This window comes from Haliotis rufescens, unplaced genomic scaffold (genome assembly GCF_023055435.1).
Source record: "Haliotis rufescens isolate VD_foot unplaced genomic scaffold, xgHalRufe1.0.p SCAF_20, whole genome shotgun sequence".
In the NCBI taxonomy this organism is placed as follows: Eukaryota; Metazoa; Mollusca; class Gastropoda; order Lepetellida; family Haliotidae; genus Haliotis; species Haliotis rufescens.
The window spans coordinates 5,696,531-5,716,021 of NW_025963891.1; the positions used below are offsets into that span (position 1 = coordinate 5,696,531).

General features: G+C 40.7%; 1 protein-coding gene across 4 annotated transcripts in view; it reads right to left on the reverse strand.

Annotated features, from left to right (window-relative positions):
* LOC124150378 overlaps positions 1 to 19,491 on the reverse strand; it is a 57,377-nt gene that overhangs the window by 16,865 nt on the left and 21,021 nt on the right. For all 4 annotated transcript variants that reach the window (XM_048400772.1, XM_048400775.1, XM_048400774.1 and 1 more), the window contains exons 2-4: positions 16,383 to 16,536; positions 1,676 to 1,776; positions 900 to 1,028 (exon numbers count right to left, since the gene is read on the reverse strand). In XM_048400772.1, coding sequence (XP_048256729.1) covers positions 900 to 1,028; positions 1,676 to 1,776; positions 16,383 to 16,536 — 384 coding nt within the window. The remainder of the gene's footprint in view (positions 1 to 899; positions 1,029 to 1,675; positions 1,777 to 16,382; positions 16,537 to 19,491) is intronic.

Sequence of the window (19,491 nt, forward strand, 5' to 3'; positions counted from 1 at the left end):
GAGGATGGGACTTTGTAGTTAGTGCCCTATTCCTGTGTGAACTTGAGTGATTGCCTCTGTGTCCCCATTAACAGTTATAGATTTATATACATCATAAACGTTTGGTCAGTAGATCACAAGAGAGGCCTTTGAATGTAGTACTTGCTAGGACTGATAATCCGAGCCGAATGTCCCGTCAACTTTCAGCAGCCTATCACAAATAATTGCATGAAGCTGTCGTACAATCCCACATTCTGCCTAAAACGGTAATATTAGAAATTGATTAACGCCATAGTGATATTCTAGTTGTATATAGAGCTTGGAGCTTGGTAAGCCAGCGTAAGACCAAAGCCCCGTCGGGTTAGAAGAGGTATACTGTTGTGTCACCCTACAACAGGCATTCTTGCAAATCCTAATTATAACGGCTTTCACTCAAGCTATGAAATTATTGCTGCATATTCCACCGTGAAAATACATTCGGGGAAACTGATGACGCAATTCGCCGAGTTGCGTCCCTTAAGCGTGACAGATCCGTGCCGGTTATGGCCCTTGATTGTTAGTACCACACCCGTCCACATGAGTTTCAGGCGATTTGTAAGAGGCGACTACGCTTGTCGTAAGAGGCGACTAACAGGATCGGGTAGTCAGGCTCACTGAGTTGGTTGATGCATGTCATCCTATTCGAATTACGTGGATCGATGCTCATGTTGTTAATCACTGGATTGTCTGGTCCAGACTTGATTATTTACAACCCGCAGTCATATAGCTGGAATATTGCCGAGTGCGGCGTTAAACAACAAACAAACATGGTAAACATCGAGGCATGCCTCGCGTTCAGCCTTTCCTCTCTCGTTACGCCGACACGTGAGGCATAACTGAAATCTGTTCCAAGCTGTGTCACAGCCATTGCAGCGACTCACCTTCTAACATCATGAAGGAGTAGGTCCCTGGGTCGGGGGAGGCGGCGACGTTACAGACGTCGTCCAAGGTGGGGGCGGTGTTGTTGTAGAACGTGACCAATCTATCATTGTTGGAGTCAACGTTTTTAGCTGAAATGTAATGGCGACCTTTAATTATTACCGTGTTGGTTTAAGGAGGATGAAGTAAAATAAGTTTGATATCTTTGTTTTTTTCAGGAATGCCAAACAATATTATGTTCCTTCATACGGCTACAAAAAAGTGGCTAAAGATCGAGTCCACTACTGATAGCGTGGCACGGAGTAAACACGTGACATGATGTAGGCACGTGACAAGACGTTAACACGCTACAAGATGTAGACACGTGACAAGACGTTTACATATCACATAGAGGATAGGTATGACAATGTCGACGAGAAGTGACAATGAATGCTGATATGACAACGACAAATAGTAAAGGCGTGACACACATAATGTAGGCGACAACGGGTAAACAGAAAAGACGTGACAGTGAGTATAGTGAGTGAGTATGGTTTTACGCCGCTTTTAGCAATATTCCAGCAATATCACGGCGGGGGACACCAGAAATGGGCTTCACACATTGTACCTATGTGGGGAATCGACCCCGGGTCTTCGGCGTGACGAGCGACCGCTTTAACCACTAGGCTTCCCCACCGCCCCTGACAACGCGTATAGAGTAATGACCTGACAAAGTGTGTAGGCCGGACAGTGAGTATACACACACATATATATATATATATATGGTCATGAATGGTACCTGTTGGCTGGTAGTAAAAGAGGGTGGTGGTAGAGACGTCATGGAAGTCGAGGCAGGTGTAGTCCACGAAGACGGCGGGGCCGAACCTGTAGGGCTCCGATCTGTAGGTTACGGTAAGAGGTAAGTTACGTTTTACGCCGCAAATCACGGAAGAAGAGGGTGATCCCAACTAATCCAACAGAGTACTATCTCACACAGTGGCATATAAGGGATATACAGTGTTATAATGCTTTTTTCTGTAGGACGAACATTAGTCATCATGTGCGCATCATTGAAATCGTATATCGTGGGAGGACCTAGTCATATAACAATAATTTTACACTTCTATTCATAACCCATGCTAAATAATTAGCTATAGTTATAATTAATGAAAAGGTAGAAACTTGTATAGCCTTAGGAAGAATCTGTGTCAGCATGACGTCAATGATGTCATTATTATTGTGACGTCATTAACATTATATCAACAGTTACGCCTGAATCAGGTCAACATACACTTGCATACCGTCAGCAATGGCGCCTGAATCAGGTCAACATACACCTGCATACCGTCAGCAATAGCACCTGAATCAGGTCAACATACACCTGCATACCGTCAGCAATAGCACATGCATATGGTCAACATACACCTGCATACCGTCAGCAATAGCACCTGAATCAGGTCAACATACACCTGCATACCGTCAGAAATGGCGCCTGAATCAGGTCAACATACACCTGCATTGCCGTCAGCAATAGCACCTGAATATGGTCAACATACACCTGCATACCGTCAGCAATAGCACCTGAATCAGGTCAACATACACTTGCATACCGTCAGAAATGGCGCCTGAATTAGGTTAACGTACACTTGCATTCCGTCAACAATGGCGCCTGAATCGTGTCAACATACACCTGCATATCGTCAGCAATGGCGCCTGAATCAGGTTAACGTACACCTGTATACCGTCAGCAAAGGCGTAGAATCAGGTCAACATACACTTGCATACCGTCTGAAATGGCGCCTGAATCAGGTCAACATATACCTGCATATCATCAACAGTGGAGCCTGAATCAGGTCAACGTACAGCTTTATACCCTCAACAATGGCGCCTGAATCAGGTCAACATACACCTGCATATCGTCAGCAATAGCGCCTGAATCAGGTCAATGTACAGCTTTATACCCTCAACAATGGCGCCTGAATCAGGCCAACGATACAGCACTGCAATGAAGCATAGCACCTGAAATCAGAATTATTTGCATGCTTCGTATGTTTGTTTATTAACTTGCGTATTTTGAACCCTGTTGGAAACAGCCCTATTTAGTCTCTATTTATTGGATATTTGTGACAGTTGCCTATACATGTGACAATACAATATGACCAACGTTTGTCGCATTCACAGGTGAGTAACTTTTGATACCGTTTAATATATTTTATCAGGAAAGTTCACCAGATTTCAGGGGTAAATAAGAGCAGATGTTTTATTTGTGTATGGGATATCGCAAATAACAGACAAGTTTTATTTGCAATTTCTGTTTATTAAATATTGCTCCCATTGCACCCATTGAGTTTACCTCCACACCCTGACTGAAATCAAAAGTGGAATATCTTCATTGTAGACAGACAGTGTCACATCAGTATGTGCTGAATTTATAACTGGCGCTTCCTCATGACACTATCCCTTATGATGTAAGCTTAATGTATTTTAGAACTGGCTTCAATATAATTTGCGTTTATGAATTTACAGAGGTTTTTACGTCTATAACTTCATAAACGAAAGAAAACTTATTGAAATCAATTCTTATGAATAAATACACGAAAAATAATAACTTCTCGGATTGTTTTTGAAATCATCAACACACACAAAAAAAGTCAGTGTCAGTGTCAGTGACATCCGTTCAGCGCAATAATGCACACAAGCCCCACCCATTCCATTGTCAGCCAATCAGTAGTCCGTCAGTGGGCGTGGCCTTATATGTTTTTCGGCAAAACAAATGGCTTAGTTAGCCAATCAAATGCCACGGAATCACTTGCAATTTATTTATCTACGAGCTATCAAGATATCCCTCATGGTGGTGTATTAACACACAAGATGTATGATGTTGTATTAACACGTGACACAATGCATGATGGTGTATTAACACGTGACACAATGTATGATGGTGAATTAATACGTGACACAATGCATGATGGTGTATTAACACGTGACACAATGTATGATGGTAAATTAATACGTGACACAATGCATGATGGTGTATTACCACGTGACACAATGTATGATTGTGTATTACCACGTGACACAATGCATGATGGTGTATCAACACGTGACACAATGTATGACGATGGTGAGTTAACACGTGACACAATGTATGATGATGTATCAACACATGACACAATGTATGACGATGGTGTATTAACAAATAACACTGTACACCATCACGACACTGGTATAGAGCTATTCACGCCTGGCCGATCCCGCTTCCTACATTGCACCGTCAAGGTCACCTCTCTGGGTTGGTTCAGTAACTACACAGGCTTATTGCTGTATCGATCAAGTGTACAAGTCTTCCAGCTGTCAGGAAAACCAAGTGCTCACATATGTCGGATTAAATTCGATATCTGCAGTCACGGGACTGATGCAATGATTTAATGTTGAATCATGGATCGTTGTGTCGTGTATGGCCGAGGAACACACCCTACTTCAAGAGCCTGACATTGGTCATATCTAGGTGGTGTGCTCCCCGCTGTTATGCGCCGTATTGTACCTGTCACTTCAAAGCACAACCCAGGCGGTTGGTACAGGAATATGTGTTTTGTTCGATAAAAAGTATTGTCTCAATACTACAATTCAATTTAACGATTTTCAATGAAAATACAACCGTTTTACATTTATTATACTGGCATGACTCTTGGGTGAGAAGACGACCTCAGATTGTACATTGGAGGAATTAATACAATTATTCTAATGCTGGTAGAAACGGCATGACGTCATCAATACCTCTGTTTATGTTTCGGTTGGGTAGCCTCCCATGTGCTCAGGTTATTTGGCGCTATATCATTTTACAGGGTAATCGACTTGCCTATATTCCCCCGTGACGAGGAGCGCCCCCTAGCACCGCATGTAAGATGTAATATCATGAACAACCTAAACCATCATCAGTTAACTACGGCGATGTTGTAACCGCCCTAACATGCCAGCGTTTGAGTGAGTGAGTTTAGTTTGATGCCGCTTTTAGCAATATTCCACCAGTGTTACAGTGGGTAACAGAAATGAGCTTCACACACTGTACCTATGTGGTGGAAGCGAACCCGAACCTTGACCGTAGGGAGTGAACGCTTTAACCACAAGGCTACCCCACCTCCCAGACGAACTGATTTAGCTGTTAGCTATCTGACTTATTATATTTTTTGTGATAAAAATGAATTCGGACACACTGTTCCCGGCCGAATATTTGGTTATCAAACAGAGCCATCTTTGTGTGACGGGATAACGCACCTCCCTTCGTCCGATCATATTCGGTAACCTAATGTATTGTATTATATCTCTATTCTATTCTATTCTATTTTCATAAATACCCTCGATCAAAGACGTGTCTATTGGAATCCAGAAAATTCCTAGGAATCCATTCGCCAACCACTGCTTAGTTTCGGAAGTGACGTCACCACCTCCATCGCTGATCATCGCTCGTATGTCTAAGCACAGAATGTCTCTCGCTCAGAAGAAGAATTTGATTGGACGGCTATTTTTAGCTCAAAACAAAGCTATAGTCACGAAAGGATCCAGGTTATTTATCGGAATATAACAACCTGGATGTCGTCCAATCTGTCACAGTGGTTTTGTTTGATGATAAAAAACTAACATTTACACCTATCTAGTACAAAGTAATCACGTGGACCAATCAGATCTCATCATTCTGACATGGATGTATGATAAAATACAATGTATCCCGCCTTGGAGCGAAATACATTTCTCAGTGGGGGAATAAAACCCTTGTACCCCGTCACGAGCAGGTCAGGCTGCACGTGGATTTCTGAGATTTAGATTAAATCCCTTATACCCCACTTCGAAACTGAAAGCCTCACGCTTTTTTCGAGCCAATGGAAGTCACGAGACCTAGCACAAGCTAACCTTATATCAATCAAACAGCTGTTTTCTACCAATTGTGTATTTATTTTAATTCTTTTAGATGTCATGTTAAAATATTTGGGTAAGATAAATTCGTTGAAGCAGGATCACTCGGGGTACATGGGGTTAAGCCGTTCGTTCCTCCAGTTCGTTGTAGCATTATTACATGGAGTTTAAACCCCTATGTACCCTGAGTGATCCTGGTACAAAAACGTTGTTGCCTCCAGCTCGTGGTATAAAACCTAACGCGAGACGCATAAAACCCCATGTTTAATTATGCTTACAATTAACCGACAACTAACTATATAAACATTTGTCGCAATACGTTAACCCCCTAACGGTGCACATTGATATGAACTATACAAGAATGAATTTATTTTTCTAATTAAAATATTTACCACCTTTACAACAGCTTGTAACCGTGGATGACCTCTAACGCCTTCTACGCGTTATAATGAGGACATGTGTTATTTAGACATACCTAGCTACTTCATCTGCACAGCTGCTGTGAAAGTGAAAGTTTTGTGCGCATGCGCTGTTATGCCGCCACAGACTGAGTAAGAACAAAATATGCGGCAGGTGAACGGTCAACCATGTGTCTGTAAGTCAACGTTCGAGGTATATCATAAGGGCGCACGGGAAATGTCCTATTATTAAGTTATGTAATATGTGTGTGGAAATAATGGGACATTAAACTTAATAACAACATCCGTTTTTACTTTCTTCGACTTGGATGTGACATATTCAAGAATATGAATTGAGGGACATCATTTTCTTTATATAGCTTTCAGGATAGAAATATAAAAAATCTTATCTCTGTGGCAGAATCAAGTAAGCTTCCTCAACATCAAATCAAATGTCAGGTAGAGAGAGAGGGGGAGAGAGAGGGGGGGGGAGAGGGGGAGAGAGAGGGGGGGTCACGTGACTCGTACACTCGACGCATCTTGTATCTGTGACAATAAACCATAAACCCATCCATTCTACAGGTAACTCAAACATCAGCTCTTTCAAGGAAGGATGCCCCTGATTAGGGAGCGTCACTGTGTCCCGCCCGGGGAAACATCACTGAAGATATAGGTACTGCGGTACTGCCATGATATATGGGTTTCCAGCCCTCTACATTGAGGGTTTCATTTTAGTTCCAGTGCGAGGGTGCGTTACTCTTGAGTTGGGTTAGAGCGCTATGTTTGACCGCCAGATCCGAACATGCTTCTCTGATTGTAACAAAGGTACAGATTTCTGAGAACTGACATATTGAAACATTGCAGGCAACAGAAACAAATCTCAGTATTTCACTGAAGAAGATGAATCAAATTAATGAATATAAAAATGCTTCAAACATCAACATTATACCTATGCTAACTGACAACAATATAATGTTGGAAATTAATTGATTGACCCGTTTATGTATCGGAAGCTACATTGATAGTTAATCACTTCAGCACAGGATATAATCGCCCATTAATCTTCATGTCGACTTCTACAGCCGCAGAACTCTTTTCTAACCATAAGGCTGTAACTGTGTCATGTGTTAGTTCACCACCAAATACAGTACAATATTATTATCACGTAGCTATAGCTGAGCTATATATAACTTTACCCTCAAATACAATGCATTAATATTACATACAAACTACGTTTTCTATACATGTTATTTATCCCAACTAACAACACATCGCTATAATTATCTAGTTCAGAACTGTTTTCCCCTTTTGCTAAAACCAGCTAGCTATGTCTATGTATATCGTTTTACCCCAGCAAACAAGTTTCAAAACCAGTAATCAGCCGTGTTGAAGGATGTATTCTTGATGCATTTATATATTTGATGGCCGTATGTGTCATGTATTGTTATATTTGATGGACGTATGTTGGATATAATTATATATTTGATGGATGGATGTTTGATGTATTTATATATTTGATAGACGTATGTTTGATGTATTCATGTATTTTATGGACGTATGCTTGATGTATTTATTTATAAGTTTGCTTGGTGTATTCGTATATTTGATACACGTATGAGTCATTTATATATATATATATATATATATATATACACACACACACACACACACACACACAAATATATATATATATATATAATATATACATATACAAATATATATATTTGATAGACGTTTGCTTGATGTATGTATTTGATAAACGTATTTATCATATATTTTATATATTTGATGGACGTTTGCTTGATATATTGATATACTTGATAGACGTATGCTTGGAGCATTCATATATTTGATGTAAGTTCGCTTGGAGTATGTACATATGTGATGAACGGTTGCGTTATGTATCTACATATTTTATGCACATTTTGCACCACCCACAACTTTGTTTCATCTTCTTCAATTGCCCAATAAATGAAGATTGGCGTTTCAGGGATGCTATGTTTTAGTCAGTTTCTGCGTGGTGTTATTGTACTCGAACAAGGCCACCCGATGCTACACAAACAAGTGCCACTCTTGTTTCACATCGACCTTCGTCAAAGTCCCATTGAGACCCTTCTGTCTGACCATGGGGACGCATCTAGCCACACATCAAGGCCGACCGACACCGAGTGCTGACAGCTGGAGAAATACTGGCGTTATGGAAGTTATAGATTTCGTTCAGTGGATAATCTGGATACACAGATATCTCGTGTGTTGGTACGCCCAACAAATAAACATATTACACGACGGAGTATATGTGCCTCTCCCGCACATGTGTACACCTAGCCAACTCCCAACACGTGCATATCTAGCCAAATCTACGCGTGTTCATCTAGCCAACTCCCTACAAGTGTACATCTAGCCAACTACCTTCACGTATATATCTAGCAACTCCCTACACGTGCATGTCTAACCGACTCCCTACAAATGTACATCTAGCCAACTCCCCACACATGTAATATAGGAACTCCCTACACGTGCATATCTAACCAACTCCCTTCACGTGCACATCTAGCAACTACCTAAACGTCAACATATAGCAACTCCCTACATTTGTACATCTAGCCAACTCACCACATGTGTACATCTAGCTGACTCACCACATGTGTACATCTAGCTGACTCACCACATGTGTACATCTAGCCAACTCACCACATGTGTACATCTAGCAAATACCTACACGTGTATATCTAGCTAACTCCCTACATGTGTATATCTAGCCAACTCCCTACATGTGTTTATCTAGCCAACTCCCTAAATGTGTATATCTAGCCAACTCCCTTCACGTGCACATCTAGCAACTACCTAAACGTCAACATCTAGCAACTCCCTACATGTGTACATCTAGCCAACTCACCACATGTGTACATCTAGCTGACTCACCACATGTGTACATCTAGCTGACTCACCACATGTGTACATCTAGCCAACTCACCACCTGTGTAAATCTAGCAACTACCTACACGTGTATATCTAGCCAACTCCCTACATGTGTACATCTAGCTGACTCACCACATGTGTACATCTAGCCAACTCACCACATGTGTACATCTAGCCAACTCACTACATGTGTACATCTAGCAACTACCTACATGTGTATATCTAGCTAACTCCCTACATGTGTATATCTAGCCAACTCCCTAAATGTGTTTATCTAGCCAACTCCCTAAATGTGTATATCAAGCCAACTCCCTAAATGTGTTTATCTAGCCAACTCCCTACATGTATATATCTAGCCAACTCCCTACATGTGTTTATCTAGCCAACTCACCACATGTGTATAACTAGCCAACTCCCTACATGTGTATAACTAGCCAACTCACCATATGTGTATCTATAGCCAACTCCCTACATGTGTATAACTAGCCAACTCACCATATGTGTATAACTAGCCAACTCACCACATGTGTATATCTAGCCAACTCACCATATGTGTATCTATAGCCAACTCACCATATGTGTATAACTAGCCAACTCACCATATGTGTATCTATAGCCAACTCACCATATGTGTATAACTAGCCAACTCACCATATGTGTATCTATAGCCAACTCACCATATGTGTATAACTAGCCAACTCCCTACATGTGTATAACTTGCCAACTCCCTACATGTGTATAACTAGCCAACTCCCTACATGTGTATAACTAGCCAACTCCCTACATGTGTATAACTTGCCAACTCCCTACATGTGTATAACTAGCCAACTCACCATATGTGTATCTATAGCCAACTCCCTACATGTGTATAACTAGCCAACTCACCATATGTGTATCTATAGCCAACTCCCTACATGTGTATAACTAGCCAACTCACCATATGTGTATAACTAGCCAACTCACCATATGTGTATCTATAGCCAACTCACCATATGTGTATAACTAGCCAACTCACCACATGTGTATAACTAGCAAACTCCCTACATGTGTATAACTAGCCAACTCCCTACATGTGTATCTATAGCCAACTCACCATATGTGTATAACTAGCCAACTCACCACATGTGTATAACTAGCAAACTCCCTACATGTGTATAACTAGCCAACTCCCTACATGTGTATAACTAGCCAACTCCCTACATGTGTATAACTTGCCAACTCCCTACATGTGTATAACTAGCCAACTCACCATATGTGTATCTATAGCCAACTCACCATATGTGTATAACTAGCCAACTCCCTACATGTGTATAACTAGCCAACTCCCTACATGTGTATCTATAGCCAACTCACCATATGTGTATAACTAGCCAACTCACCACATGTGTATAACTAGCAAACTCCCTACATGTGTATAACTAGCCAACTCACTACATGTATATATCTAGCCAACTCCCTACATGTGTATAACTAGCCAACTCACCACATGTGTATAACTAGCAAACTCCCTACATGTGTATAACTAGCCAACTCCCTACATGTGTATCTATAGCCAACTCACCATATGTGTATAACTAGCCAACTCACCACATGTGTATAACTAGCAAACTCCCTACATGTGTATAACTAGCCAACTCCCTACATGTGTATAACTAGCCAACTCCCTACATGTGTATAACTTGCCAACTCCCTACATGTGTATAACTAGCCAACTCACCATATGTGTATCTATAGCCAACTCACCATATGTGTATAACTAGCCAACTCCCTACATGTGTATAACTAGCCAACTCCCTACATGTGTATCTATAGCCAACTCACCATATGTGTATAACTAGCCAACTCACCACATGTGTATAACTAGCAAACTCCCTACATGTGTATAACTAGCCAACTCCCTACATGTATATATCTAGCCAACTCCCTACATGTGTATAACTAGCCAACTCACCACATGTGTATAACTAGCAAACTCCCTACATGTGTATAACTAGCCAACTCACTACATGTGTATCTATAGCCAACTCACCATATGTGTATCTATAGCCAACTCCCTACATGTGTATAACTAGCCAACTCCCTACATGTGTATCTATAGCCAACTCACCATATGTGTATCTATAGCCAACTCCCTACATGTGTATAACTAGCCAACTCCCTACATGTGTATCTATAGCCAACTCACCATATGTGTATCTATAGCCAACTCACCACATGTGTATAACTAGCCAACTCCCTACATGTGTACATCTAGCCAACTCACTACATGTGTATCTATAGCCAACTCACCATATGTGTATCTATAGCCAACTCCCTACATGTGTATAACTAGCCAACTCCCTACATGTGTATCTATAGCCAACTCACCATATGTGTATCTATAGCCAACTCCCTACATGTGTATAACTAGCCAACTCCCTACATGTGTATCTATAGCCAACTCACCATATGTGTATCTATAGCCAACTCACCACATGTGTATAACTAGCCAACTCCCTACATGTGTACATCTAGCCAACTCACTACATGTGTATCTATAGCCAACTCACCATATGTGTATCTATAGCCAACTCCCTACATGTGTATAACTAGCCAACTCCCTACATGTGTATCTATAGCCAACTCACCATATGTGTATCTATAGCCAACTCCCTACATGTGTATAACTAGCCAACTCCCTACATGTGTATCTATAGCCAACTCACCATATGTGTATCTATAGCCAACTCACCATATGTGTATAACTAGCCAACTCACCACATGTGTATAACTAGCAAACTCCCTACATGTGTATAACTAGCCAACTCCCTACATGTGTATAACTTGCCAACTCCCTACATGTGTATAACTAGCCAACTCACCATATGTGTATAACTAGCCAACTCCCTACATGTGTATAACTAGCCAACTCCCTACATGTGTATAACTAGCCAACTCCCTACATGTGTATCTATAGCCAACTCACCATATGTGTATAACTAGCCAACTCACCACATGTGTATAACTAGCAAACTCCCTACATGTGTATAACTAGCCAACTCACTACATGTGTATCTATAGCCAACTCACCATATGTGTATCTATAGCCAACTCCCTACATGTGTATAACTAGCCAACTCCCTACATGTGTATCTATAGCCAACTCACCATATGTGTATCTATAGCCAACTCCCTACATGTGTATAACTAGCCAACTCCCTACATGTGTATCTATAGCCAACTCACCATATGTGTATCTATAGCCAACTCACCACATGTGTATAACTAGCCAACTCCCTACATGTGTATCTATAGCCAACTCACCATATGTGTATCTATAGCCAACTCACCACATGTGTATAACTAGCCAACTCCCTACATGTGTACATCTAGCCAACTCACTACATGTGTATCTATAGCCAACTCACCATATGTGTATCTATAGCCAACTCCCTACATGTGTATAACTAGCCAACTCCCTACATGTGTATCTATAGCCAACTCACCATATGTGTATCTATAGCCAACTCCCTACATGTGTATAACTAGCCAACTCCCTACATGTGTATCTATAGCCAACTCACCATATGTGTATCTATAGCCAACTCACCATATGTGTATAACTAGCCAACTCACCACATGTGTATAACTAGCAAACTCCCTACATGTGTATAACTAGCCAACTCCCTACATGTGTATAACTTGCCAACTCCCTACATGTGTATAACTAGCCAACTCACCATATGTGTATCTATAGCCAACTCACCATATGTGTATAACTAGCCAACTCCCTACATGTGTATCTATAGCCAACTCACCATATGTGTATCTATAGCCAACTCCCTACATGTGTATAACTAGCCAACTCCCTACATGTGTATCTATAGCCAACTCACCATATGTGTATCTATAGCCAACTCACCATATGTGTATAACTAGCCAACTCCCTACATGTGTATCTATAGCCAACTCACCATATGTGTATCTATAGCCAACTCCCTACATGTGTATAACTAGCCAACTCCCTACATGTGTATCTATAGCCAACTCACCATATGTGTATCTATAGCCAACTCCCTACATGTGTATAACTAGCCAACTCCCTACATGTGTATCTATAGCCAACTCACCATATGTGTATCTATAGCCAACTCACCATATGTGTATAACTAGCCAACTCACCACATGTGTATAACTAGCAAACTCCCTACATGTGTATAACTAGCCAACTCCCTACATGTGTATAACTTGCCAACTCCCTACATGTGTATAACTAGCCAACTCACCATATGTGTATCTATAGCCAACTCACCATATGTGTATAACTAGCCAACTCCCTACATGTGTATAACTTGCCAACTCCCTACATGTGTATAACTAGCCAACTCCCTACATGTGTATAACTAGCCAACTCCCTACATGTGTATAACTTGCCAACTCCCTACATGTGTATAACTAGCCAACTCACCATATGTGTATCTATAGCCAACTCCCTACATGTGTATAACTAGCCAACTCACCACATGTGTACAAATAGCCAACTCACCATATGTGTATCTATAGCCAACTCCCTACATGTGTATAACTAGCCAACTCACCATATGTGTATAACTAGCCAACTCACCACATGTGTATAACTAGCCAACTCCCTACATGTGTATAACTAGCCAACTCACCATATGTGTATAACTAGCCAACTCCCTACATGTGTATAACTAGCAAACTCCCTACATGTGTATAACTAGCCAACTCCCTACATGTGTATAACTAGCCAACTCACCATATGTGTATCTATAGCCAACTCCCTACATGTGTATAACTAGCAAACTCCCTACATGTGTATAACTAGCCAACTCCCTACATGTGTATCTATAGCCAACTCACCATATGTGTATAACTAGCCAACTCACCACATGTGTATAACTAGCAAACTCCCTACATGTGTATAACTAGCCAACTCCCTACATGTGTATAACTTGCCAACTCCCTACATGTGTATAACTAGCCAACTCCCTACATGTGTATAACTAGCCAACTCACCACATGTGTACAAATAGCCAACTCACCATATGTGTATCTATAGCCAACTCCCTACATGTGTATAACTAGCCAACTCACCATATGTGTATAACTAGCCAACTCACCACATGTGTATAACTAGCCAACTCCCTACATGTGTATAACTAGCCAACTCACCATATGTGTATAACTAGCCAACTCCCTACATGTGTATAACTAGCAAACTCCCTACATGTGTATAACTAGCCAACTCCCTACATGTGTATAACTAGCCAACTCCCTACATGTGTATCTATAGCCAACTCACCATATGTGTATAACTAGCCAACTCACCACATGTGTATAACTAGCAAACTCCCTACATGTGTATAACTAGCCAACTCCCTACATGTGTATAACTAGCCAACTCCCTACATGTGTATAACTAGCCAACTCCCTACATGTGTATAACTAGCCAACTCCCTACATGTGTATAACTAGCCAACTCACCACATGTGTATAACTAGCAAACTCCCTACATGTGTATAACTAGCCAACTCCCTACATGTGTATAACTAGCCAACTCCCTACATGTGTATAACTTGCCAACTCCCTACATGTGTATAACTTGCCAACTCCCTACATGTGTATAACTAGCCAACTCCCTACATGTGTATAACTAGCCAACTCACCACATGTGTATAACTAGCCAACTCACCACATGTGTATAACTAGCAAACTCCCTACATGTGTATAACTAGCCAACTCCCTACATGTGTATAACTAGCCAACTCCCTACATGTGTATAACTAGCCAACTCACCACATGTGTATAACTAGCAAACTCCCTACATGTGTATAACTAGCCAACTCCCTACATGTGTATAACTAGCCAACTCCCTACATGTGTATAACTAGCCAACTCACCATATGTGTATAACTAGCCAACTCACCATATGTGTATCTATAGCCAACTCCCTACATGTGTATAACTAGCCAACTCCCTACATGTGTATAACTAGCCAACTCACCACATGTGTATAACTAGCCAACTCACCACATGTGTATAACTAGCAAACTCCCTACATGTGTATAACTAGCCAACTCCCTACATGTGTATAACTAGCCAACTCCCTACATGTGTATAACTAGCCAACTCACCACATGTGTATAACTAGCAAACTCCCTACATGTGTATAACTAGCCAACTCCCTACATGTGTATAACTAGCCAACTCCCTACATGTGTATAACTTGCCAACTCCCTACATGTATATATCTAGCCAACTCCCTACATGTGTATAACTAGCCAACTCACCACATGTGTATAACTAGCCAACTCCCTACATGTGTATAACTAGCCAACTCACCATATGTGTATAACTAGCCAACTCACCACATGTGTATAACTAGCCAACTCCCTACATGTGTATAACTAGCCAACTCCCTACATGTGTATAACTTGCCAACTCCCTACATGTGTATAACTAGCCAACTCCCTACATGTGTATAACTAGCCAACTCCCTACATGTGTATAACTTGCCAACTCCCTACATGTGTATAACTAGCCAACTCCCTACATGTGTATAACTAGCCAACTCCCTACATGTGTATAACTTGCCAACTCACCACATGTGTATAACTAGCCAACTCCCTACATGTGTATAACTAGCCAACTCACCACATGTGTATAACTTGCCAACTCCCTACATGTGTATAACTTGCCAACTCCCTACATGTGTATAACTAGCCAACTCACCATATGTGTATAACTAGCCAACTCACCATATGTGTATCTATAGCCAACTCACCATATGTGTATAACTAGCCAACTCCCTACATGTGTATAACTAGCCAACTCACCATATGTGTATCTATAGCCAACTCACCACATGTGTATAACTAGCCAACTCCCAACATGTGTATAACTAGCCAACTCCCTACATGTGTATAACTAGCCAACTCACCATATGTGTATAACTAGCCAACTCACCACATGTGTATCTATAGCCAACTTCCTACATGTGTATAACTAGCCAACTCCCTACATGTGTATAACTAGCCAACTCACCACATGTGTACATCTAGTAAGCTTCCTACATGTGTATATCTAGCTGACTATCAGCAATAAATCGTTCACACCACCTATCAACAACATGTTGGGATTCGACCATGTCGTGTGAGGTAAGTGAAGACAGTAACCGCCGTGCCACCAAATAGTACAGTTGCAACTTTTGTGACCACTTGATAACAGCAACCCAAATCCAATACAGTTTATACCTTACTGCACGAGGTGTCTCACCTGACGACATATTTAGTCGCGCTGTGAAGGAAACAGGACATCGTCTTGTCAGAAGACAGCAGTGGCGTCACTGTGGTGTTGGTGAAGGTCAAGGTCGACAGACTGCTCGTCTTCCAGACGCCCCGGAGTTCAGGGGGGAAGGTGCACTGTGCCGCTGAAGCAGACGACAGAAAATCATAACTGAATCATTTAAGTGAGTGAGTGAGTGAGTGAGTGAGTGAGGGAGGGAGCAGGGGAGGAAGGAATCGAGTGAGTTTGGTTTCACGACGCTTTGATTTCTTTGTTTGTTGTTTAACGCCGCACTCAGAAATATTCAAGCTATATGACGGTGGTCTGGAAATATTTGGGTCTGGACCAGACAATCCAGTGATTAATATCATGAGCATCGTCTTCCCGAGGCAAGGGAGGTAACTGACTGTGAAAGTCCAGTTTCCACCCTTGACGAACTAGGCTGAAATTATGGAGTTTGGCTCGACTATCCGGGGTAGAATAGGTCTTCAGCAGTCCATGTTTGCCGTAAAAGGTGACGATGCTAACGGGTGTTCAGACCCGCTGTCTTGGTTGATGCATGTCATCGTATCCAAATTGTGTGGATCGATGCTCATGATGTCAGTCACTGGATTGTCTGGTCAAGACTCAATTATTTACAGACCTGCGTCATTTAGCTGGAATATATAGCGCGGCGCAAACAACAAACAAACAATCTTACATGGTCTAAATCCATACACATTATGCAAAGTTTGTGCAGTTGTCTGTTTGACAGATGCAAGCTGTTAAAACACATTGCAGGACAGTACATGTGTGTAGCTACGTGATGTTTGTGTTGGTACCCCTGTGCAAACATTGTCATTGATCGTCGTTGTTATGGCCATATCAAACTACGCCATTCTTAACGCTGATATAACATAGGTGTCTTGTTACGGATGTCGATATGAACTGTACTACACGATTTCCTTTGCAAAATAACATATAAGCAAAGTCCTTTTATTAAACAAATCAGTCCTCATATGGTGGAAAAGGCGCAACAAAACCTTTTCCCTAACCATAAGAAATCTCCCTTATCCATTCCGAAAAACATGTGTTTATGATTCACTCCCAAATACTGATAATACCAGGTGTTCGCGAATAGGTGGGCGTATCCTGCCCCACAGGTGGCAACCGTAACAAACACATGCAGTGATAACAACTGTTTACCTGAAGAAACACAGGAACGTAAAGTACAAGTCAAAATAGGGAATTTTGATTTGTACTCTACATGTCTGCAAAGTCTGCAATGTCTGCAATGTCTGCAATGTCTGCAAAGTCTTCTATGTCTGCAATGTCTGCAGTGTCTGCAAAGTCTGCAAAGTCTGCATTGTCTACAATGTCTGCAATGTCTGCAAAGTCTGCAATGTCTGCAATGTCTGCAATGTCTGCAAAGTCTTTAATGTCTGCAATGTCTGCAATGTCTGCAAAGTCTGCAAAGTCTGCATTGTCTGCAATGTCTGCAATGTCTGCAAAGTCTGCAAAGTCTGCAATGTCTGCAAAGTCTGCAATGTCTGCAATGCTACAACTGCAAAACCAGATATTTTTTTATTAAAACTAAAAGCCAAGTTATTTTTAAAAAAATAAAACACATTGCAACAATGTAATTTTCGTTGCAGACACTTGCTTGTTTTCCCAACAATATATAGCATAGACCCTTTTTTAATATAGTGGTGTCATATAGTACGATTGTTTATACTCATTAAACCACAGACCCTATCTGTGAGTCAGCTGTGTCATATAAAACAATTCTTTATCCTCATTAAACCACAGACCCTATCTGTGAGTCAACTGTGTCATTTAGAACAATTGTTTATACTCATTAAACCACAGACCCTATCTATGAGACAGTTGTGTCATATAGAACAATTGTTTATACTCATAAAACCACAGACCCTATCTATGAGACAGTTGTGTCATATAGAACAGTTGTTTATACTCATAAAACCACAGACCCTATCTGTGAGTCAGATGTGTCATATAGAACAATTGTTTATACTCATTAAACCACAGACCCTATCTATGCGACAGTTGTGTCATATAGAACAGTTGTTTATACTCATAAAACCACATACCCTATCTGTGAGTCAGCTGTGTCATATAGAACAATTGTTTATACTCATTAAACCACAGACCCTATCTATGAGACAGTTGTGTCATATAGAACAGGTGTTTATACTCATACAACCACAGACCCTATCTATGAGACAGTTGTGTCATATAGAACAGTTGTTTATACTCATAAAACCACAGACCCTATCTATGAGACAGTTGTGTCATATAGAACAGGTGTTTATACTCATAAAACCACTGACCCTATCTATGAGTCAACTGTGTCATATAGAACAATTGTTTATTCTCATTAAACCACAGACCCTATCTATGAGTCAACTGTGTCATATAGAACAATTGTTTATACTCATTAAACCACAGACCCTATCTATGAGACAGTTGTGTCATATAGAACAGTTGTTTTTACTCATAAAACCACTGACCCTATCTATGAGTCAACTGCGTCATATAGAACAATTATTTATACTCATAAAACCACAGACCCTATTTATGAGACAGTTTTGTCATATAAAACAGTTTTTATACTCATAAAACCACAGACCCTATCTATGAGACAGGTGTGTCATATAGAATAGTTGTTTATACTCATAAAACCACAGACCCTATCTACGAGACAGTTATGTCATATAGAACAATCGTTTATACTCATAAAACCACAGACCCTATCTACGAGACAGTTAGGTCATATAGAACAAGCGTTTATACTCATAAAACCACAGACCCTATCTACGAGACAGTTGTGTCATATAGAATAGTTGTTTATACTCATAAAACCACAGACCCTATCTATCAGACAGTTATGTCATATAGAACAATCGTTTATACACATTAAACCACAGAGCCTATCTACGAGACAGTTGTGTCATATAGAATAGTTGTTTATACTCATAAAACCACAGAGCTTATCTATCAGACAGTTATGTCATATAGAACAATCGTTTATACTCATAAAACCACAGACCCTATCTACGAGACAGTTATGTCATATAGAACAATTGTTTATACTCATAAA